The sequence below is a fragment of the Heterodontus francisci genome, chromosome 47 (assembly GCF_036365525.1).
Source record: "Heterodontus francisci isolate sHetFra1 chromosome 47, sHetFra1.hap1, whole genome shotgun sequence".
NCBI classification, from domain to species: Eukaryota; Metazoa; Chordata; class Chondrichthyes; order Heterodontiformes; family Heterodontidae; genus Heterodontus; species Heterodontus francisci.
In genome coordinates this window covers 13,376,987-13,398,600 of record NC_090417.1, presented here as the reverse complement: position 1 = coordinate 13,398,600, position 21,614 = coordinate 13,376,987, and the positions used below count along the sequence as shown (strand labels likewise).

General features: G+C 45.4%; 1 protein-coding gene across 1 annotated transcript in view; it reads right to left on the bottom strand.

Moving 5' to 3' along the window:
- LOC137357099 (glutamine--fructose-6-phosphate aminotransferase [isomerizing] 1) overlaps positions 1–20,605 on the bottom strand; it is an 82,238-nt gene extending 61,633 nt beyond the window's left edge. Inside the window, exons 1-4 of the mRNA XM_068023127.1 lie at positions 20,525–20,605; positions 7,383–7,490; positions 6,283–6,390; positions 1,835–1,960 (exon numbers count right to left, since the gene is read on the bottom strand). Coding sequence (XP_067879228.1) covers positions 1,835–1,960; positions 6,283–6,390; positions 7,383–7,490; positions 20,525–20,531 — 349 coding nt within the window. The 5' untranslated portion in view covers positions 20,532–20,605. The remainder of the gene's footprint in view (positions 1–1,834; positions 1,961–6,282; positions 6,391–7,382; positions 7,491–20,524) is intronic.
- Positions 20,606–21,614: the final 1,009 nt, after the last annotated feature.

The window sequence follows — 21,614 nt, the reverse complement described above, 5'->3', positions numbered from 1 at the left end:
GGTCGAGTCACTGAGGGGATTCAGTGAGGAAACACATCTTCACATAAAGGGCAATTAAAATGTGGAACTTTCTTCCACAAAAAGCAGAAAATACTCGCTCAATTAATCATTTGAAATCGGAGAGCAACCGATTTTTGTGAGGCAAGGGTACAAAAAGAAATGGAGCCAAGGCGGGCGGATGGAGTTGAGATACAGATCAGCCATGGTTTCAATGAATGGCTGTACAGGCTCAAGAATTGAACAGATTAACCCTGTTCCTATGATCCTAATTGCTGCAGATTGCTATCTGGCTCAATTGTGGGCTTGGCACCACAGATTCTTGGATTTTCTGTGGGAAAAGACTCTGTGCCAACCCCAGATGACAGGTTAGCCATTTTGTGCACTCTGCCAATTTGTAGATTATGTCGCTGCCAACACTGAAATAAGCTACACCTTAAGCTGAACCAGAAATGCAGGATATACTTTAAGCTGGCCCACCAGCCATCCTATAAACATTCAACTATTCTGCAAACTATTAGCTAAATTAGTCCCAGAATAAACTCACTGCAGAAAAGAAGCAAAGTCTCCAGCTGCATGGCAGCAAGACAGCACTGTGAGTGCACCCACGTGAGGGCAGTAGTGTCTTGAGAAAGCAGTTCAAACACGATCATTTTTTCTGGGCTTGAGGTATGGCCAATACATGCTGTGCTGGAATTGTAGCCCACATGTAAAGAACAAATAATTTTGAAAAAGGAGAGGCTTTTCATTCGGCGAAGAGCCTCAAGTGAAGAAAATTCATTTCATTCAGTGTATTTTTTGATACTGGCAAGGTTGAGACAGCTGGACACCTGCCACTTACACATTCCATTCCAGAGGACAAATAAGCTTTCTGGTCCAAGACTTGGACCAGAATGGTGAAAATCAGCTGCGAGGAGCTGCATCAGGATTGAGGAGGAGATGATGGTGCAGTGGTAATAATCCAGAGGCCTATGCTAATGCCCAGGACATGGGTTCCAATACCACCTCAGCAGCTAATGGAATTTAAATTCAACTGATTAAAATCTTGAAGCGAAAGCTAGTCTTATTAAATGGTGCCATGAAACTATCATCGATTGTCATAAAATCCCAGCTGGTTCACTCATGTCCTTTAGGGAAGGAAATCTGACGTCCTTACCTGGTCTGGTCGACATGTAATTCCAGACCCACAGCAATGTGGTTGACTCTTAACTGCCCTCTGAAATGGCCCAGCACGACACTCAGGTCAAGGGCAATTAGGGCTGGGCAACAAATACTGGCTTTGCCACATCCCAACAAAGAATTTTTAAAAATTGGATTGGGCAAATTTTACATCTTTTCCAGTAAAAGCAAGAACTTTTTTGCAGACCTGAATCCAACTTCAAAGACTTTCTCCGAAACACAATGGTCAAAGGACATTTCCATCAAGCCAGAATTTGCCAGGAAGAAGGCACTGCAGTGCCAGTATCATAGAGGAAAACACTAACTGATTACACTCAAGGAAACATACAGTTTGCGGTTTGCATCAAAACATCAGATTGCTGCTACAGACAGAAGCAGCAAGAAAAGTTTGAAAAGAAAGAGAAACTATTTAGTCTCCACTAACCCTACCCATGGATGAGGACTAATCTGAATTGATCTTGGAGCAATTCTGGGTCTTGATACATTATGACAGAACTGAGTCTTCTCTCACAAAGATGTCAGGATATAAAAACATTGGCAGGGTTACCTTAAAATGAACTAAGACAAAGCCATAGCTTCCCATTCTCCTAAGGTTATCACATTAACTGTTGCAGGAGTGCATGCATTTCCAAAAAGACTATTTCAGGTCAAAACTTACCATTGTTCTTGTCAGACCGTTGTGGATGACTGTTGACTGAGCTTGGGACACCATGAGTTGCCCAACGTGTGTGCGCAATGCCAAGATGAACTTCGAAGTCAATGTCAAAATCTATGGAGTCTTGCTCTGGAAAGGATTCGGCATTGGGACAGTCAAGAGCATTGCAAACTACTTCTGGACACATAATCTGCTACTGATTATTAGAAATTCTTTGTCTATAATGTTAAGAGTAATAACCTTAAAGACTGTATTCTGACCACTGAAAGATATAACGGACAAGGACCGGGATTAATATGAGCACACAATACTGGGACCAAAAACTGACCTGAGAATAAAAAGTACATAGAACTAAAACTGACACCCAATGAACCCATTTCACTGTATATGAGCTAAGGGTGGGGGACAAGATGCTTCAGTGGACAGAAATTGCAGAGGACATTCTCAATGGTTTACTCTTCTTTGGCCTCCTTATCGCGAGAGACAATGGGTAAGCGCCTGGAGGTGGTCAGTGGGGTGTGGAGCAGCGCCTGGAGTGGCTATAAAGGCCAATTCTAGAGTGACAGGCTCTTCCACAGGTGCTGCAGAAAAGATTGTTTGTCGGGGCTGTTACACAGTTGGCTCTCCCCTTGCGCTTCTGTCTTTTTTCCTGCCAACTGCTAAGTCTCTTCGAATCGCCACACTTTAACCCCGCCTTTATGGCTGCCCGCCAGCTCTGGCAAATGACTCCCACGACTTGTGATCTATGTTACAGGACTTCATGTCGCGTTTGCAGATGTCTTTAAAGCAGAGACATGGTCGGCCGGTGGGTCTGATACCAGTGGCGAGCTCGCTGTACAATGTGTCTTTGGGGATCCTGCCATCTTCCATGAGGCTCACATGGCCAAGCCATCTCAAGCGCCGCTGACTCAGTAGTGTGTATAAGCTGGGGGTGTTGGCCGCCTCGAGGACTTTTGTGTTGGAGATACGGTCCTGCCACCTGATGCCAAGTATCCTCCGGATGCAGCGAAGATGGAAAGACGGGGTATTGAGTACAAGAGTTGGCAGGTCATGTTACAGTTGTATAAGACTTTGGTTCGGCCACATTTGGAATACTGCGTGCAGTTCTGGTCGCCACAATACCAAAAGGATGCCGATGCTTTGGAGAGGGTGCAGAGGAGGTTCACCAGGATGTTGCCTGGTATGGAGGGCGCTAGCTATGAAGAGAGGTTGAGTAGATTAGGATTATTTTCATGAGAAAGACAGAGGTTGAGGGGGGACCTGATTGAGGTGTACAAAATCATGAGAGGTATAGACGGGTGGAGAGCAAGAAGCTTTTTCCCCAGAGTGGGGGATGCAATTACTCGGGGTCACGAGTTCAAAGTGAGGGGGGAAAAGTTTAGGGGGGATATGCGTGGAAAGTTCTTTACGCAGAGGGTGGTGGGTGCCTGGAACGCGTTGCCAGCGGAGGTGGTAGACGCGGGCACGTTAGCGTCTTTGAAGATGTATCTAGACAGATACATGAATGGGCAGGAAGCAAAGAGATACAGACCCTTAGAAAATAGGCGACAGGTTTAGATAGAGGATCTGGATCGGCACAGGCTTGGAGGGCCGAAGGGCCTGTTCCTGTGCTGTAATTTTCTTTGTTCTTTGTTCTTTGAATTGAGACGTTGCTCTTGGCTGACATACGTTGTCCAGGCCTCGCTGCCATAGAGCAAGGTACTGGGGACACAGGCTTGATACACTCGGACTTTTGTGTTCCGTGTCAGTGCACCATTTTCCCACACTCTCTTGGCCAGTCTGGACAAAGCAGTGGAAGCCTTTCCCATGCGCTTGTTGATTTCTGCATCTAGAGACAGGTTACTGGTGATAGTTGAGCCTAGGTAGGTGAACTCTTGAACCACTTCCAGAGCGTGGTCGCCAATATTGATGGATGGAGCATTTCTGACGTCCTGTCCCATGATGTTCGTTTTCTTGAGGCTGGTGGTTAGGCCAACTTCGTTGCAGGCAGCCACAAACCTGTCGATGAGACTCTGCAGACACTCTTCAGTGTGAGATGTTAAAGCAGCATCGTCAGCAAAGAGGAGTTCCCTGATGAGGACTTTCTGTACTTTGGACTTCGCTCTTAGACGGGCAAGGTTGAACAACCTGCCCCCTGATCTTGTGTGGAGGAAAATTCCTTCTTCTGAAGACTTGAACGCATGTGAAAGCAGCAGTGAGAAGAAAATCCCAAAAAGTGTGGGTGCGAGAAGACAGCCCTGTTTCACGCCACTCAGGATAGGAAAGGGGTCTGATGAGGTGCCGCCATGTTGAATTGTGCCTTTCATACTCTAGGACTGTTGTAACAATTGAACTGTGTTGATTATTTATCACTCAGGAAAGGCACTCAAAGATTGGTACTGACTCAAGTGTTTCGATTGTGTTAGATCCTAGCTCACTTGGTTGGCTATTCCATGGTGATTTTGCGCTTCCGCAGATTTCATAAGCAATATCCATACGAGATATTCTGTCATATCAATGGCTATCACCAGTTGAAAGTTAGTCTATTAGGTATTTAACCTTTAGCATGATTTGCCCGCACTTAGGTGGGAGAGTCTTCCTAGAGCTGCCCTTCTATCCTTTCAAGCAGCTAGTTGAAAACCCACATTCACAAACCAATGCAAATGAGGGAAGCTATTCAGCTCATCTATCCAGAATAAAGAAAAACTTGCAACCCCCTAACTGCTCATCTCAGTATTCCTTGAAGGGAGGCTGAGGTTTTGGTTTTCACTCGCCAATCTAGACAACCATTCCAAATATTGACTGTTGTGTGTGTGAAGTTCTTGGCCCAAAAACTGAAGGGATATGAAATAGCAACTGGATTGCTATTTCACAGAGCTGCTACAGACTCAACTGACCAAATGGCCTCCTTGTGTGCTATATTATTCTGATTGTATGAATGTTCCTTTTATCTGCTTTAGCCTAAACCCCTTTTGTTCTGGTACCCAAGTATATCCTGAAGCAGGACGCCAGATTAACTTTGACTCTGTATTTTAATATCGTGCACACTACACTAATGTCCCCCTTTAAGGATAAACAGCTCCAGTTTTGCCAAAGTTTGTAACTTTGATGCAAGAAATTAGCGTTATTGCTTCCCATAGTCTGAATGGTTGTCTAATGTCCTCATGACCAAAACTAATACAGAACTCGAGGTGCAGTCTGACCAATCGAGCAGGACATTTTCTGACTCATTGTTTGTTTTGAAAGCTGGCTGGGACCAAGTCTCCTGCCTCTGTGACCTCTTGATAATGTTGTCGGGAGAGGCATCAAGAAAACAGAGAGAGAAAAATCCCAATATTGTATTTAAAGTTGTAATCTCAGCTCAGGATCAGAGTTATAAAGGACGTGAACTTTGCCTTTATCATCTGCACTGTTACGTGAATCTTTTCATGACATTATTGCCTCAATTACTTCCAGATATGCTCGGTTACAATTTACTGCCTTCTCAATTGTGCTTCTCGAATGTGTCATGCCCAAAATCATTTTGTATATCCTCTTCTGGCTTTCAGATGAAATGTTTCGTTAAATAATCCACTTAACTTCCTCCTTCAATAATGAGAATAATATTAATTTTGGCTATTAATTTAATATCTGAATCCCATCCCTATTTGATCTTCCCCGGAGCCACAGCATCCAGCAATTCTCCGATATTTAGTACTTGTAACATTCTTCCATGCCTCAGCACTGCGATTAACTTTGTGCAGGGCTTTAAAGCTGAGCCTGATCCTGGCCTTATATGGCGTCCACACACTGATGTGTTCTGTCAGGGGTCACTGGTTAATCAGCAAAGAGCCCAGGGCTGCTACTTGCGATCTCCCCAAAGTATGAGTGGTGTGGAAGCTAACTGAGCAAAGATCCGGAGTCAAACATGGTACCTTTTTTTGCCCCTTATAGTTCAGTACATTCTCAGTACCAGATTGAGCACTGTTGTTACAGCAATTGCAACCTCCGACACCAAACAAAACCTGAGTCCTTCAGAAAAAAAAAAGTCGCTTTAGTTTAAACCCAAACATCCCAGACTCTATTACTGTTATTTTTTGACATGCGAAAGAGCATGCAAGAGTACGGTAACATTTTCAGTTGCTGCGTGTGGTTTTCTTTTTGGGAACTTTGAACTTCTGCTAGGAGAAGCTTCCCGCCCTGTCTTCAGCCAATGGATTTGTTGTTAGAATGGCACAGAAGGCTGACCCAGAGATGACAAATGCTGTCATCACACGCAGCAGAACAAGCTGCTTTATACCAGATGGTAGGTCAATCTAATACTTTCTAAAGAATGGCACTGAGAAAGAGCAATAAAGCTTAGCAGGTGTTTGTCCTCTGAACTCTCTGGGTTAATCATTCTGGTTGAATAACTGCTCATTAAACTATTTTCTGCAGATCAAGCCTCCACTGAGTCAGGCAATCAGACACCCTTCAGATGACAAAATACCTACTTTCAATTTCGTTTTCCAGTGCTTTGACTTTCCCACTCTTCTTGATCAGATGGATCTGATGTGCATTATTTTCCCAGTTCTTGTCATTTCCACCATCGATTCCAACACCTGGCAAAAAAGGAAATATTTCTCAGAATATGACAGAAAATCAAGTCACCAGCAGCTGAGCCTGAGGAACCGACAAGAAACAAATAGTGATCAGGGTCTAACCAATTTGAGAAACTCCTCACCCTCTCCTCCTCCCAAGCCTGCACTATTATTATTGAGGATTTTGCAACTCTGGGGTAACTCCAGGCTGCAGTTGAGTTGAGCTTACATCTTCTCTCCCTTGCCATTGTTTCTGAAGCTCCCCTCAAGCATTCTCCCCATCAGCAAGATCATGAGAATGGTCAGGCAGTGGAGCGACCAGTCCATTTAAAAAAAAGGTCATCAAAACTTTCCAAACACTTTCTTTCATAAAACGGGAGAGGAGGGGGTGGTTGAAAAAAGAAAAATTATCAATATAAAGCACGCACCCGAGACTGCCTTGCCCTTGACGTGTTTTCTTTATTTAGAGACAGCACCGAAACAGGCCCTTCCGCCCACCGAGTCCATGCCAACCAACAACCACCCATTTATACTAATCCTACAGTAACCCCCAGATTCCCTACCATTCTCCTACCACCTCCCTACACTAGGTGCAATTTACAATGGCCAATTTACCTATCAACCTGCAAGTCTCTGGCTGTGGGAGGAAACCAGAACACTCGGCAGAAACCCACGGGGTCACAGGGAGAACTTGCAAACTCCACATAGGCAGTACCCAGAACTGAACCTGGGTCGCTGGAGCTGTGAGGCTGCGGTGCTAACCACTGTGCCGCCCTTTGCAAATAAAAATGCACTGCCCAGGAATCTTCTATTCAATAGGGTTACCGAGGTGAGTTGCAACAATACATGGCTGTCCTGATCAAAACAACTGCTCGGGACTGCCAGTGCAAACCCACATTGCGCTGAAAGCAGCACAAGCTTGTGCCCTCTCAATTACCAAAAGGCAACTATCAGGAGCTAGGTTAACAACACCCTCTCCTTCCCAATATGTAAACCAAAATCGTTATGCTTGCCAGCAGAATCGTATCCTCTGTACTCGAGGCGCTGAAGTCCCCTGATGAGAGTTTCCAGGATCTCCCGTCTTGTCCTAGGTACATGGTAGTTCAGATAAGCAAAAATTCCTTGAAACAAAAACACAAGGGAACATTTCAGTCTCTTATCCTCAAGTGGGGAAAGACAGTCCCTGCAACTCCAGAAAATCCAGTGCTGAAAGCAAGGACAAAAATCAACTCTGCCTAATAACTGAGTTTCTAAGAACCAAAATTAACAGAATATCAAATCCCAGGCTGAGGTCCACTGGAGAAGATACTGACATGCAATTCGAACTTACTGTACTGGCCGTAAAGTCCACTTTATGACTATGTACTGAAACCTGAAAGACTGAACATTTATGTTGCACTTTCTGTCCCAGCAACATCTCATCATGTTTCACATACAGTAAACTACGAGAGGGAAAAAAAGCAATCCTCAGAAATGCAACCTTAAAATGGACTCCTCCAGTCGAGCAGATTTAACCCCACACCGTTAAAAATCCACCTTGCCATGCTGTTCATAAGTCAGGAAAGAAAACCCTCCTTCTCCAACCTCGAAAATCAAAGCAACCAACTGATTGAAGCCTTGTCAGTCGTGTGTCTTGTAAAACAGTCACTTCATTGAGAATCATTAATCACATCATTGCCTATTTCTTTAATCTCTTCAATATTGGCACTCGAACAAAGGATTTTTTGGAAATTGGGACTGCGACAAATGACTTTACATCTCTCTGTGTGACAGTGCATTTACACTCCAACTGCAGCATAGGTGTTAAGCAGTTTTCCTTCCACCCACCACTGCAATGGTAAGATCAATTCCTGAATTTGAAGTCAGGCCTGACGTGACTCCTCAATGAAGCAGTGGGATACTCCCTTGCTTGCTTCAGAGACAAACCCGGTCTTCACACCTAACTTACATTACAAGTGTAGCGCTGGTGCAAAGAATTTTTGAATTCATTCTCAACATGGGGATGTTGAAACAAAGACATGTCTTTCAAAATGGAACTGGCAGATCTGGGATCACTCAGAATGAGAACTATTCGGGGTCAGTCATTCAGCACCGAACTGAATGGGACCTGGTTCCTGTACATGCACCTGGAGCTCAACAGATATGGCACATATGGCAAATTGGAAATTGGAGGTGCGTGTGTGGCCTTGAAAGAATCCAAGTGCAGTTACCAGATATTAAAGAGGCAACTACTGCAGATGCTGGAAATCTGAAATATATGCACAGGAGACTGCAGAGAGCAAACACAGATTGATTGATTGCTTTGCTGAACACCTCCTTTCAGTCTATGTGTGATCCTGAGCTTCCTGTCGTTTTCCATTTTCACTCTCCATCATATTCCCACTCTGACCTCAGCTTCCTACACTGTACCGATGAAGCTCAATGTAACCTCAAGTAACAGCACCTCATCTTTCAATCAGGCATTTTATAACCGGGTACTGCCTGTGTGGAGTTTGCAAGTTCTCCCTGTGTCTGCGTGGGTTTTCTCCGGGTGCTCCGGTTTCCTCCCACAAGCCAAAAGACTTGCAGGTTGATAGGTAAATTGGCCATTATAAATTGTCACTAGTATAGGTAGGTGGTCGGGAAATATAGGGACGGTGGGGATGTTTGGTAGGAATATGGGATTAGTGTAGGATTAGTATAAATGGGTGGTTGATGTTCGGCACAGACTCGGTGGGCCGAAGGGCCTGTTTCAGTGCTGTATCTCTAATCTAATCTAATCTAATCTTCTGGATTCAATAATGAGTTGAACAATTGCAGATCCTCCCATATTTTGGACAGCAGGTACTAATAATGGTTTTGTCAGTTCGAGCTCCTCGAGACCCATCTTGTCTTTCTTTGCTTGTCCCAGGATCACCCTTTCTGCCTTTTGCAATGTAATCACTCCAGCCTTGCACCCCATCACACAGCTTATCTGGTGTTCTTTGCTGCCCTCCCACCTTTCCCTGCCTCTGTGCTGGATGAAAACCCGTTAAATCTGTTACATTTTCCAGTTCTGATGAAAGGTGACAGACCTGAAACATGAACTCTATTCCTCTCTCCACAGATGCTGCCTGACCTGCTGAGTATTCCCAACATTTTTAGTTTTTATTGTTTCGGAAAAGGAATCTGTTTGGGTCCGTGTCAGGATGAAATGATTGGAGATCAGTTTGCTTATTCTACAATTGAATACCTGGGCTGAAAAAAAGTTGTTGCATTGTTTGGTGACATTGAGGAGCTGGATTATGCTGCAGCAGACTCATCTTCTGATGAAATCTACTGACAGAATATCTCACAACACACTACATGGTGGCATCTTCATCCACTTCTGCGCACAAAAACATGACAAGGTGCTTTGCAAAAAAACAACTTCAACAGAGCCGAGGGCTTGTCTTCCCTCCCGAAGGTGACAGCTGCTTGGTGACAGACAGCTCCAGCTGCATTTTTTTTATGTTGGAGCACAAGCACCTGAGCATCAGCAGACTATTGGAGTAAGGAAAGCAGCAGAGTTGAGCTCAACCTAGTTCGCACCTGATGTTCACTCATATACAGGGTCACTGAATGGTGATCAGGTGCAGGAAGCCTGTCTGATATTCCCTCCTTTAACTGAGGGTTCACCAAGGCCTATGGCACTAAAAGTGTGGCTGTCCCAGAATGTTGGAAGGGGTGGTAAGCCTGACACCTCAGGGAAGCTGAAAATCTTTCAGAGGAGACAGAGTGGTGAATTTAAGAATGCTTCATCAATTGAAATGTCAGTGCAAGCAGACTCAATTTTCATGGACAGTGACTGTTTCAAAGCGGTACAGCCAATTAGACCAGCTCCTGAGCATCACACACATCAGAACAGGAAGAACAGGACAAAGGTTATGAATGGTAAATCAAAACTGACAAGTCTGGAAATAATAAACACATCTGGCAGCAGAGAGGAAAGAGAAACAGACTTCACCTTTCAGCTTGATGACCTTTCGTCAGAACGACAAGCTTTACTACTAACCGTAAACCGCAACTGCGAGTGATTTGAAATGACAGCTGCTAAAAATATCTGAAATATCAATCAGAGGCAAATATGATCAGCTGTTGGCATTTACATCTCCACTGGACCCGTCTTTTATTTCTTTACTTATTCCATTATCACCTTTTGCATTTCACTATCATCCCTTTTGTCATTTAATCCCTCCTGCCTTCCACCCTATGATAAACATTTCCTTTTGTTCTTTCCTCCCCTTTGTCTGCCTCTGTGCTTGCTTAAAACCTGATCCATTTCTAACTTCTTCCAGTTCTGACACAAGTTCATCAACCTGAAACAAGAACTCTTGTTTCTCTCTCCACAGATGCCTGATATGCTGAGTATTTCCAGCACTGACTGTTTTTAATCAGGGCAAATGTTTCGGTTGCAAGTTACCTTTCAGTCTGACATGTTCTTTATTTATTCTTTCATGGGATGCGAACACCGCTGCCAAGGTCAGCATCTGGTGCCCTTCCTGAATTGCCCTTGAGGAGGTGGTTTTGAGCTGCCTTCTTGAACCACTGCAGTTCATCTGGTGTAGGTACACCCACAGTGCTGTTAGGAAGGGAGTTCCAGGATTTTGACCCAGCGACAGTGAAGGAATGGCGATATAGTTCCAAGTCAGGATGGTGTGAGACTTGGGAGGGGAACTTGCAGGTGGTGGTGTTCCCATGCATCTGCTGCTCTTGTCCTTCGAGGTGGCAGAGGTCGCGGGTTTGGAAGATGTTGTCGAAGGAGCCTTGGTGAGTTGCTGCAGTGCATCTTGGAGATGGAACACACTGCTGCCATTGTGCGTCGGTGTGGAGGGAGTGAATGTTGAAGGTGATGGATGGGGTGATCAAATAGGCTGCCTTGACCTGGATGGTGTTGAGCTTCTTGAGTGTTGTTGGAGATGCATTCAGCCAGGCAAGTGGAGAGTATTCCATTACACTCCAGACTTGTGCCTTGCAGATGGTGGACAGACTTTGGAGAGTCAAGGGGTGAGTTACTCATTGCAGAATTCCCAGCCTCTGACCTGCTCAGGTACCCACAGTGTTTATGTGGCTCGTCCAACAAAATGTCTAATTGAAGTGCGTGGTCAATGGTAACCCCAAGTATCTAACATTGTACATATTGCATCGAAATATCTGTCACCGTTTGAGGGTTAATAGTGGGCAATAGAGCTGCTTTTGTTAATCATGAGTCACCAAGATGGATAGTGTTCTGTGGAATGCACTGATCTCCTCCTGGCGCAGTCCCACTCTTATCTATTCTAGGCTCTCTGGTGCAACCTGTCTTATGAACATACGAATTAGGGGCAGCAGTAGGCCACCCTGAAGCTCTTAGTTTCTCCTACCACCAACCCCGACAGCCTTCAGGATCTTAGTTTAAGTGGAAGCACATGGAACAGCCTGCCAACATCACAATCAAATGTCCTGTTCTCTGAGGAGTTGAGGGCACAGAGTTGAGCAATGGTAGCCGATTTTTGTTCAAGTTTTTGTCACTAAGAGTCAAGTTGAAATGGTCATTTCGTGAAATGATGCACTGTTTTGCCAGAAATTAAACAAGGGCTGATTGTCAGCAAAGAAGGCCGTTTGACAAGTTTCCAGAAACTCCGCAAGGCTTTTCTAAGTAATATCACACAAAAGTGAAAATCCAGTTTTCTAAAGGATGTCACCCAGCTCATCTCCCTAAAGCTGCACCCTGTACATGATCCTTTTATAATTATCTTTGCACTCGTGTAACAAGTGCCCACAACTGTAATATAATTGCAATGCTGCTCCTTCAACACTGCATTGCTGCTGAATGATAGGTCTGCCAACACCCTGCTTATGCACCGGCAAAGGTATTTCAACAAACATCCAGTTCACCAGGTCACAAGCAAATTCTGCGAGCAACACATCAAACCCAAGAATAATTCAACCAAACATTGCATGGTAGTCAGATGTGGAGCCTGTTTGACAAACATCCAAGAGGTCTGCATGGGAACTGCATTCCCTTGGCTGTGAAAGCTAGTTCCTGGTATCATACCACTTTTAATAATTATCTAACATCATACAGAGCTCCACCTAATGCTTGGGTTTCATGCCAAAAGCTGCAGGGTTAATGTTTCAGGTCTGTGAACCCTTCATCAGAACTGTTTGGATGTGACATTAAACTGAAGCTCCATCTGCCCGCTCGGGGGAGGGGGGGTGGGGGGGGGGGAGGAAAAAAGATTCCACGGCACTTGTCTGAAAAATAACGGGAGTTATCCCGGTGTCCTGGATAATTTCTCTCCCTCCATCAGCATCACAAAAACAGATCATCTCATTACCAAAATGCTGTTTTTTGGGAGCTTGCTGTGCAAATTGGCTGCTGCGTTTCTCACATTACGACTGTGACTGCACTTCAAAAAGAATTTCATTAGCTGTAAAACACTTCGAGATGTCCGTTGGCTGTGAAAGGCGTTTCTAAATCGAAGTCTGTCTTTCACTCAGCCTCCCCCCACCTCACGCCCCCATTTGTGAAGCAAGGTTGTGAGGAGATCAAGGGTTCCCTTTCTCTCCCTGAGGAAATGACTGGTGAAGGCCAGAATGGAGACATGAAAGAGAGGACAATGATTTTGCGTGCTCTCATTGACAAGGTGCCTGGTTTCTCAGCAGCTGATAGTTCGATGCCTGCCAGGGGATGGAGGCATGACTTGGGAAGAAAATTATTTAAGAGGGAGCCTTATGAGAACATGAAAACACAATTGCATCACTGAAAAGTAAGCTGAAGGGTGGGCCCTTCTGTTTTTTGACAAATTATTCTTTGGTGCAGCTTTCCAAGTGCACAATATCTAATCAGCAGCACATTTAACCTTCCTGTTTCAATAGCACTATGATCGAAACACAAACAAAACCATTCATACAATCCATCCAGTAGAAAGCACAAACCTTTGGCTCCACATATCCTTTTACAGGTTCCAATTCCTGGCTTTCTTTATAAAACAAAAGTTAAATAAAAATGTTGCCTTTTTGTAACCTCCAATTCTTGAAAGGCTGTGTTTATCGATAATTTAGTCTTTTGAAGTTTTCAGGACAAAAACTAAAGCATAATACAAATAGGCAAAAAATATAAAGCTGGACTTTCAGCACCTTCAGACTGAAAATATAGTTCAGGTCTCAACCCTTCATCAGTAATTGATATGAAGGACTGTTCAAAAATGGAGAGAATTGCAGGAATGGGATGGTGACTCATGATTACTGTTAGCACTTTTTACTCAAGCTTAAATTGGATTTTACCTTCATTTAACTGAAATACAATCCACGAGCTGAAGACTTTGGTTCCTGGATTAGCACAGGTTGTTCTGATTATAGTACAGCTTCCTGGGCAGTTTGTACAAGTTTTAGTGTTAGATTTACACAGTAACTTGCATTTATATAGAACCTTTAATGCAGCAGAACATTCCACAGCATTTCCAAACTAAATTTTAGATTAGGCCACAGAAGCTATTAAGCAAAAACTTGGGTAGCTTTTAAGGAACCTCTTCAAAGAGGAGAAAAAGGTGGAGAAGCAAGGAGGGAATGGCAGAACTCAGGGCCTAGGCAATGGAAGACATGGCTGCAGTGGTGGAACAATTAAAATCAGGGATGCGCAAAAGGCCAGAATTGGAGGAGTGCAGAGATTCTGGAGGGTTGTGGGGCTGGAGGAGATTACAGAGCTCGGGAGGGGCAAGGTCACGGAAGCATGTGAAAACAAGATTGAGAATTTGAAAATTGAGGTCCTGTTTGACAGGAAGCCAATGTACGTGAGCGAGTACAGCAATGATGGGATGATGGGTGAACAGGACTTGGTGCGAATTATAACACGGACAGCATTGGATGATCTCAAGTTGATGAAGGGTGGGAGATGGAAGGCTGGCCTGGCGAGCATTAGAATAGTCAAGTCTGGAGGAATGCAGACTGGTTTCAATCTCACTTTGAAGAGCTGGAACCTGTCATAGCCGCTAAGCACATTGCAGTGTTGAACTACAAGAAAGCCCCCAGCGAGTTAACATCCGTAGCACTTAAATTAGCCAGAAGCGCTGCACAAAGAACAGCCAGTCGCTGTGCAAATGACTACTGGCAACACCTATGCAGTCGTATTCAACTGGCCTCCGACACCGGAAACATCAGAGGAATGTATGATGGCATTAACAGCACTTTTGGGCCAACCATCAAGATGATTGCCCCCCCCCTCTAGTCTAAATCAGGGGACGCAATCACTGACCAAGGCAAGCAAATGGACCGCTGGGTTGAGCACTACCTTGAACTGTAATGCAGGGAAAATGCTGTCACTGATACCGCCCTCAATACAACCCTGTCTCTGCCAGTCGTGGATGAGCTTGACATACAGCCAACAAAATCGGAACTCAGTGATGCCATTGATTCTCCAGACAGTGGAAAAGCCCCGGAAAAGGAAGGCATTACCCCTGAAATAAACAAGAGTGCTAAGCCTGCTGTACTCTCAGCACTCCATGAACTGCTTTGCCTGTGCTGGGATGAGGGAGCAGTACCACAGGACATGCGCAACGCCAATATCATCACCCTCTATAAGAACAAGGGTGACCACAGTGACTGCAACAACTACCGTGGAATCTCACTGCTCAGCATAGTGGGGAAAGTCTTTGCTCGAGTCGTTTTAAACAGACTCCAGAAGCTGGCTGAGCGTGTCTACCCTGAGGCACAGTGCGGCTTTCGAGCAGAGAGATCCACCATTGACATGCTGTTCTCCCTTCACCGGCTACAGGAGAAATGCCGTGAACAACAGATGCCCCTCTACGTTGCTTTCATTGATCTCACCAAAGCCTTGGACCTCGTCAGCAGACGTGGTCTCTTCAGATTACTAGAAAAGATCGGATGCCCACCAAAGCTACGAAGTATCATCACCTCATTCCATGACAATATGAAAGGCACAATTCAGCATAACAATGCCTCATCAGACCCCTTTCCTATCCTGAGTGACGTGAAACAGGGCTGTGTTCTCACACCTACACTGTTTGGGATTTTCTCACTGCCGCTTTCACATGTGTTCAAGTCTTCAGAAGAAGGAATTTTCCTCCACACAAGGTCAGATGGTAGGTTGTTCAACCTTTCCCGTCTCAGAGTGAAGACCAAAGTACGGAAGGTCCTCATCAGGGAACTCCTCTTTGCTGATGATGCTGCATTAACATCCCACACAAAAGAGTGTTTGCAGAGACTCATCGACAGAATTGCGGCCGCATGCAACGAATTTGGCCGAACCACCAGCCTCAAGAAAACGAACATCATGGGACAGGACGTCAGAAATGCTCCATCCATCAATACCGGCGACCACGCTCTGGAAGTGGTTCAAGAGTTCACCTACCTAGGCTCAACTATCACCAGTAACCTGTCTCTCAATGCAGAAATCAACATGGGAAAGGCGTCCGCTGCAATGTCTGGATTGGCCAAGAGGATGTGGGAAAATGGCGCACTGACACGGAACACAAAAGTCCGAGTGTATCAAGCCTGTGTCCTCGGTACCTTGCTCTACGGCAGCGAGGCCTGGACAACGTATGTCAGCCAAGAGTGACGTCTCAACTCATTCCATCTTCGCTGCCTCTGGAGAATCCTTGGCATCAGGTGGCAGGACCATATCTCCAACACAGAAGTCCTCGAGGCGGCCAACATCCCCAGCATAAACACCCTACTGAGTCAGCGGCGCTTGAGATGGCTTGGCCATGTGAGCCACATGGAAGATGGCAGGATCCCCAAGGACACATTGTACAGCGAGCTTGTCACTGGTATCAGACCCACCGGCCGTCCATGTCTCCGCTTTAAAGACGTCTGCAAACATGACATGAAGTCCTGTGACACTGACCACAAGTCGTGGGAGTCAGTTGCCACCGATCACCAGAGCTGGCGGGCTAAAGAGTGGCGTGTTGAAGAGACTTAGCAGTTGGCAGGAAAAAAGACAGAAGTGAAAGGAGAGAGCCAACTGTATAACAGACTCGACAACCAATTTTATCTGCAGCGCCTGTGGAAGAGTCTGTCACTCTAGAATTGGCCTTTATAGCCACTTCAGGCGCTGCTTCACAAACCACTGACCACCTCCAGGCGCTTACCCATTGTCTCTCGAGACAAGGAGGCCAAAGAAGGAGATAACAAAGTCAATGGACAAGGGTTTCAGCAGCAGATGAGCTGAGGCAGGGGTGCAGCCAAGCTATGTCACAGAGGTGGAAATTGCGGTCTTGGCGATGAGGTTGATGTGTGGCTGGAAGCTCAAATACGACACCAAGGTTGTGATCTGTCTGGTTTAGCTGCAGACTGGTGCCAGGGACAGGGATGGAGTCAGTTGCCAGGGAACAGAGTTTGTGGGGAGGAACAAAGAAAACAGCAGATACCCTGCTTAGTCTCACTCCCCAGATGCTGATTAAATGCTGGTGCAGATCAAAACCCCAGGAAGTAGCAGTACATTTCTGTACTATCCATCAGGTCCCGTGCTTAATAGATGAAAGAAATAATTCATGTCCCTCCAGCAATGTTGGTGTAGTGTTCCAAAAACATAAACATTTTCACTGCAACTAATTTGATGATATAGTTTTAGGTTCATTTTTCAAAAAATCAGTAGTGTGATTCTGTCAATCCAGTAACATACAGCGAAAGTACCAACACAAAGTGCCGATCAATATGTACCAATCCTCTGCCTCGCTACACAGCCCAATCACTCCCACAAACTCCGTTCTTTCCTTAAGAAGCACAAATGGCCAGAACAGAATGCACTGCGAATCAGTGTGCAAACAAATGAAGTGCCTGTTCCCAAACAGTTGACCTCTGCCTCCACATTTCGAATTCACTGCGCCCCAGCCCGATTTTATTCATTTATCTCAAGTCATTGTGTGTTTTCATTTGTGGCTACAGCACAACTAAAGACAAGTAATCAACGCACAGCAACAGGCCATTCAGCCCAAACAGTCCATGTTCCACTTGAGCATCCTCCCATCCTTCCTCATCTCACCCTCAATTCCATTACCCATCATGTGCTCATCTAGTTTCCCCTTAAATGCATCTATAGCACTGGCCTCAACCAATCCCTGTGACAGCAAGTTTCATCTTCTCACCACTGTCTGAGTCAAGAAGTTCCTTTTGAATTCCCGGTTGGATTTCTTGGTTATTCTCTTTCACTGATGGCCTCTAATTTTGCTCCTCCCCATAAGTGAAAACTCTATCTGTGTCTACTCTCTCAAAACCTTTCACCATTTTAAAGTCCTCAATTACATCACTCCTCTGCCTTCTCTTTTCAAACAAAAAGAGATCCAGCCTATAACCTAGATTGAATAATGTGAAATAAATCAAAATAGAAGTGTAATCAAATGGTCCTGTTTTGTGAAACCAAAACACATTGCTCACCATAGCAGAAATGAATTAAGTGGGAAGAGAATTCGAGGCAAAAGGGATCATCAATCAAATAACATCTGACAGTGATGATAATCATAGGAGTAATGTTAATGAGTTGAAGGGATTGGCTTTCTCAACAGATGTGAACAACAGGTTTTGGTTACAAGGAAGAACTCAGAAGGAAACAAAAATGACAAAGCTGTCTTGCTGTGTCTGACTCAACTACCTGCTCCAAAGTTTACACCGATGTAGGCAAGATTGGGAGGGATTGAGAGTGTCCAGCAGTGGATTGGTACCAAATGAAATTGCTGGGTGGATTGCATCAGACAGTGGATTCGCACACTATGCTTTCTTTCACCTCTGGGACCAAGATTTGAATGTCGGCCACATGAATGAGATGAAGGTTTCCTCTGACTGCTGCAAGACTGGGCAGTCTTGACCCGTTTCCTAGCACAAAACTGGCTTTCATGTGATACTGAAATTGTGACTTGATACACCAACACTACAAAAAACACTGGTGTTTGGAAGAGCTGAGGCATAATTTTGGGGAAAGAGTTGAGTTTTGTTCAGCACTGAATTGAGCATTCTTTAATGCTGACTTTGGCTTCTTTGACAGCAATGAGCAACAGGATGGCTGGCCACAATACCTCAACCTTAGCTGACAGTGTTTGATGACAACATAAAGCGCACAAAACGGACAAGTGTTTCAGTTCCCAATAATAACACATTGCAGTGATCAGCAAGCACCAACTGTCATCCAAACCCAGAAGGTGGGGGAATGCAGAGTCGGGGCAGAGAATGAAATGATTGAGTCATGATTTCAAAGTTCCATTCACATCATTTTTTTTGGAGCTGTTTTTTTTTTCCAATATTGCTTTTCATCTGGAACATTCGTGCTCATCATATTGAAGAAGTCTGTATGTCATGGGCTTAAACTAAGGACTGATCCATTCGTTAATCACCAGGCAGCTGGTTTCGCTGTTAAACCTGATTGAGAACCCAGGATGATTTTTCTTCACGTTCTGACTCTGTCATGACTGTGTTCCACCAGTCTTAGCTGAAACCAGAGTGAGGGGAATGGGAACGGCTCATTTCTTTCTAAACTCCAGAATAACACCTTCATTAGGTGCCATTCCAAGTTATGAAGCATGTTTCAAGCTTGCCAGATTGGCACCCATTTCAATTCTTGCACCTAAAACTTGACCCAGAAACAACACTCTTCCATGCAGCTGCCGAAATGGCAGAATCATCATTTTGAGAGGATAGTGAAAAACTGTTTCCAGTGGTTGATGAATCAGGAGAATGGGGACAGTAAACTCAGATTTCCTTCCACAGCCAAGGTTTGAAAACACAGCTCGTGTTCATGCGATTGGCTATTGAGCTGGAAACCACACCATTTAAACGGAGATTGGATATTTGTTTGGAAAGGGAGAATAGACAAGGCAAGAGGAAATGACAGAGAAATGAGATTAGCATAAATAACTGCATCCGAAAAGCCAGAACTTATGTCCATGTGCTCTGCAGTTTAGTATTGTTACTGGGAACAAGGTTAATGTGGGTGAAAATAACATTTTTACAGAACTCAACATGAAATTTCAACTGCTTTTGTAACACTGTCGCAACATTTTCATTCGGATAGCACTCCACGAACTGTGAACATAATGTTTCAATAAATGACATTACCAACTGAATAACATTCAGTCCCACTTGCTTCTGGTGTCTGTGTTCTTTAAAGCCAAGAACCTGCTGACAACAATCCTAGCTCAATGTACAAACCCCATCAGGTGGAACCAAAAAAGTGACGTATGACAGCAAACTCGAAATATGCAGGTTAGTAACTATCTGGAAGAGAAAATCAGGCTGAAGCTTCGCTTGAACCAACAAGATCTCCTTTTTGAAGCTGAATCACCAAAATTCCTGCTCTTTTCTACTGAAATAAAATTACTTGGGGATAATAAAAAGCAAGACTGTTAAAATCTTCAATAAACTGCTCAGAAACTTGACAGCATAAATTGCTGCTAACAAGGCTGTGGAATTGACAGAACCATGTGACGCTACAGTGGCAAAAATAGTGATATTATCACAGAGAGGAGGAGTCACAAGTGACCCTGCGGTGAAGGCAATGTTGGTACGCTGTCACAGCCAGGCACGTCAAGGTGTCGCGATGCCTGTGATAGCTCACACCACCAGGCCCGCTATCGCATCACAGCGAGTGTCACAGTCAGCCTTAGTGTCGCGTCACAGCCGGCGTGACAAGGCGCATCATGGCCAGCCCCGCGATGGCATCACAGCCAGTGTCACGGCGAGCCCCGTTGTGGTGTCACAGTCGCTATTCATGACTAGCCCCGGCTCAGCGTTGCCAATGGAGTGGCGTCCAGCCCTGGCATGGCATCGCCGTGGCGTCGCAAGCCATCCCTGGAGAGGCGTCCAGCCCCCGCGTGGCATTGCCATAGCGCCAGGGCCAGCCAGCATTGCCATGGCACCGATGCCAGCCCCGCTGGGTGGGCGATGTGTGGAAATGCCATGTCATGTCAGCACCCAGAGACAGCACGTGACCTTGCTCACCACCCCTCCCCCCCTGCCCATCCCCCACAAACCGAATTTAAAATACAAATCAACGGTCAGCATTCTGTGTCTCCAGCGGACTCTGCGCCTCGCCCCCAACTCTGCTCTCTGTGGGCCGGGGCCGGCCACCACAGGCCGGGGCTGCGGGGACTCCAACCCCGGCGCCGCCACAGCCCAGAGTCCGGTCCGCCACCCCTTCCCCTCCTGAACCCTGGGCCCTGGCACTCACCGCACATCCTGGCCGCTAACACCCACTCGCCGCCGCTCACAACCTCGACTGGCCCCAATCTGGCGGCCAGAGCCGACTCCCGCCCCCTACCCTTACCCCCCACTCCCATTGGCCAACTCCACAGTCCCACCCCCCGCGTCACACGCCCGAGCGCGGCCTCCGATTGGTCGCGGCTGCTGCCACTCACCCGGCGAGCCGAGGGGCGTGGCGGCGTCGCTTTGATTGACAGCTCCGCTGGAGACGTGGCAGCAGGATGTCCTGTCCTGGCTGGGCAAGGCAGCACATCATTGCACAATGGCCCTGTTCACCAAGGATGATGTACTGCAGCGAAAGCCTGTAATGCTGCCAATTTCAAATAAAGTTTGCATTGATGGAAATGTAAGGAATCATTTAAAGCTGTGATGAATTCCAAAATTCACCCCATTTGGGAATAACTCCCACTGCTTCTGCCTCAGAGATTGGTGGAAGCAGATTCAATGAAAGAAAGACTTGCATTAATATAACGTCTTTCACAATGACCGGGCATCTCAAAGCGCTTTGCAGCCAATGATGTGCTTTATGAAGCGTCATTACTGCTGTAATGCTGGGAACTCAGCAGCCAGTATACGCACAGCAAACTCCCGCAAACAGCAAATGTGATAATGAACGGATGAACTGCTCATGTGATGTTGATTGTGTTATGCCCGACCGCTCACGACAAAGCCCCCAGTCAAAATGTACGATTCTGATTGTGGTGGGCGAAACGCACTGTTGATTCAGTCCCGCCCCTCCACAGATTGCCGAACATATCATTTGAAACTTTCTAAATTAAAGACAAATTTCTAAAATCTATTCACCCCCAAATGAGGCTAACCAAACCAGGTGTCTTGAGATCAACAAATTAACTGTTGAATTAGAAAAACTAAATTCTGATACACGACTGAGATATAAACAACATTTAAAATCAAAAAATTATTGTCCTTGCAGATTTACATTCCTGCTGAAGTGGAATCTTCCAATGTGGAACAGTCCAAGTTTGCTTGAAGTCCTCACAGCCATCCGATGAGGGAAAAAAGGTTCGTCAACAGCAGGACAGTTGGTAGTTTATCTC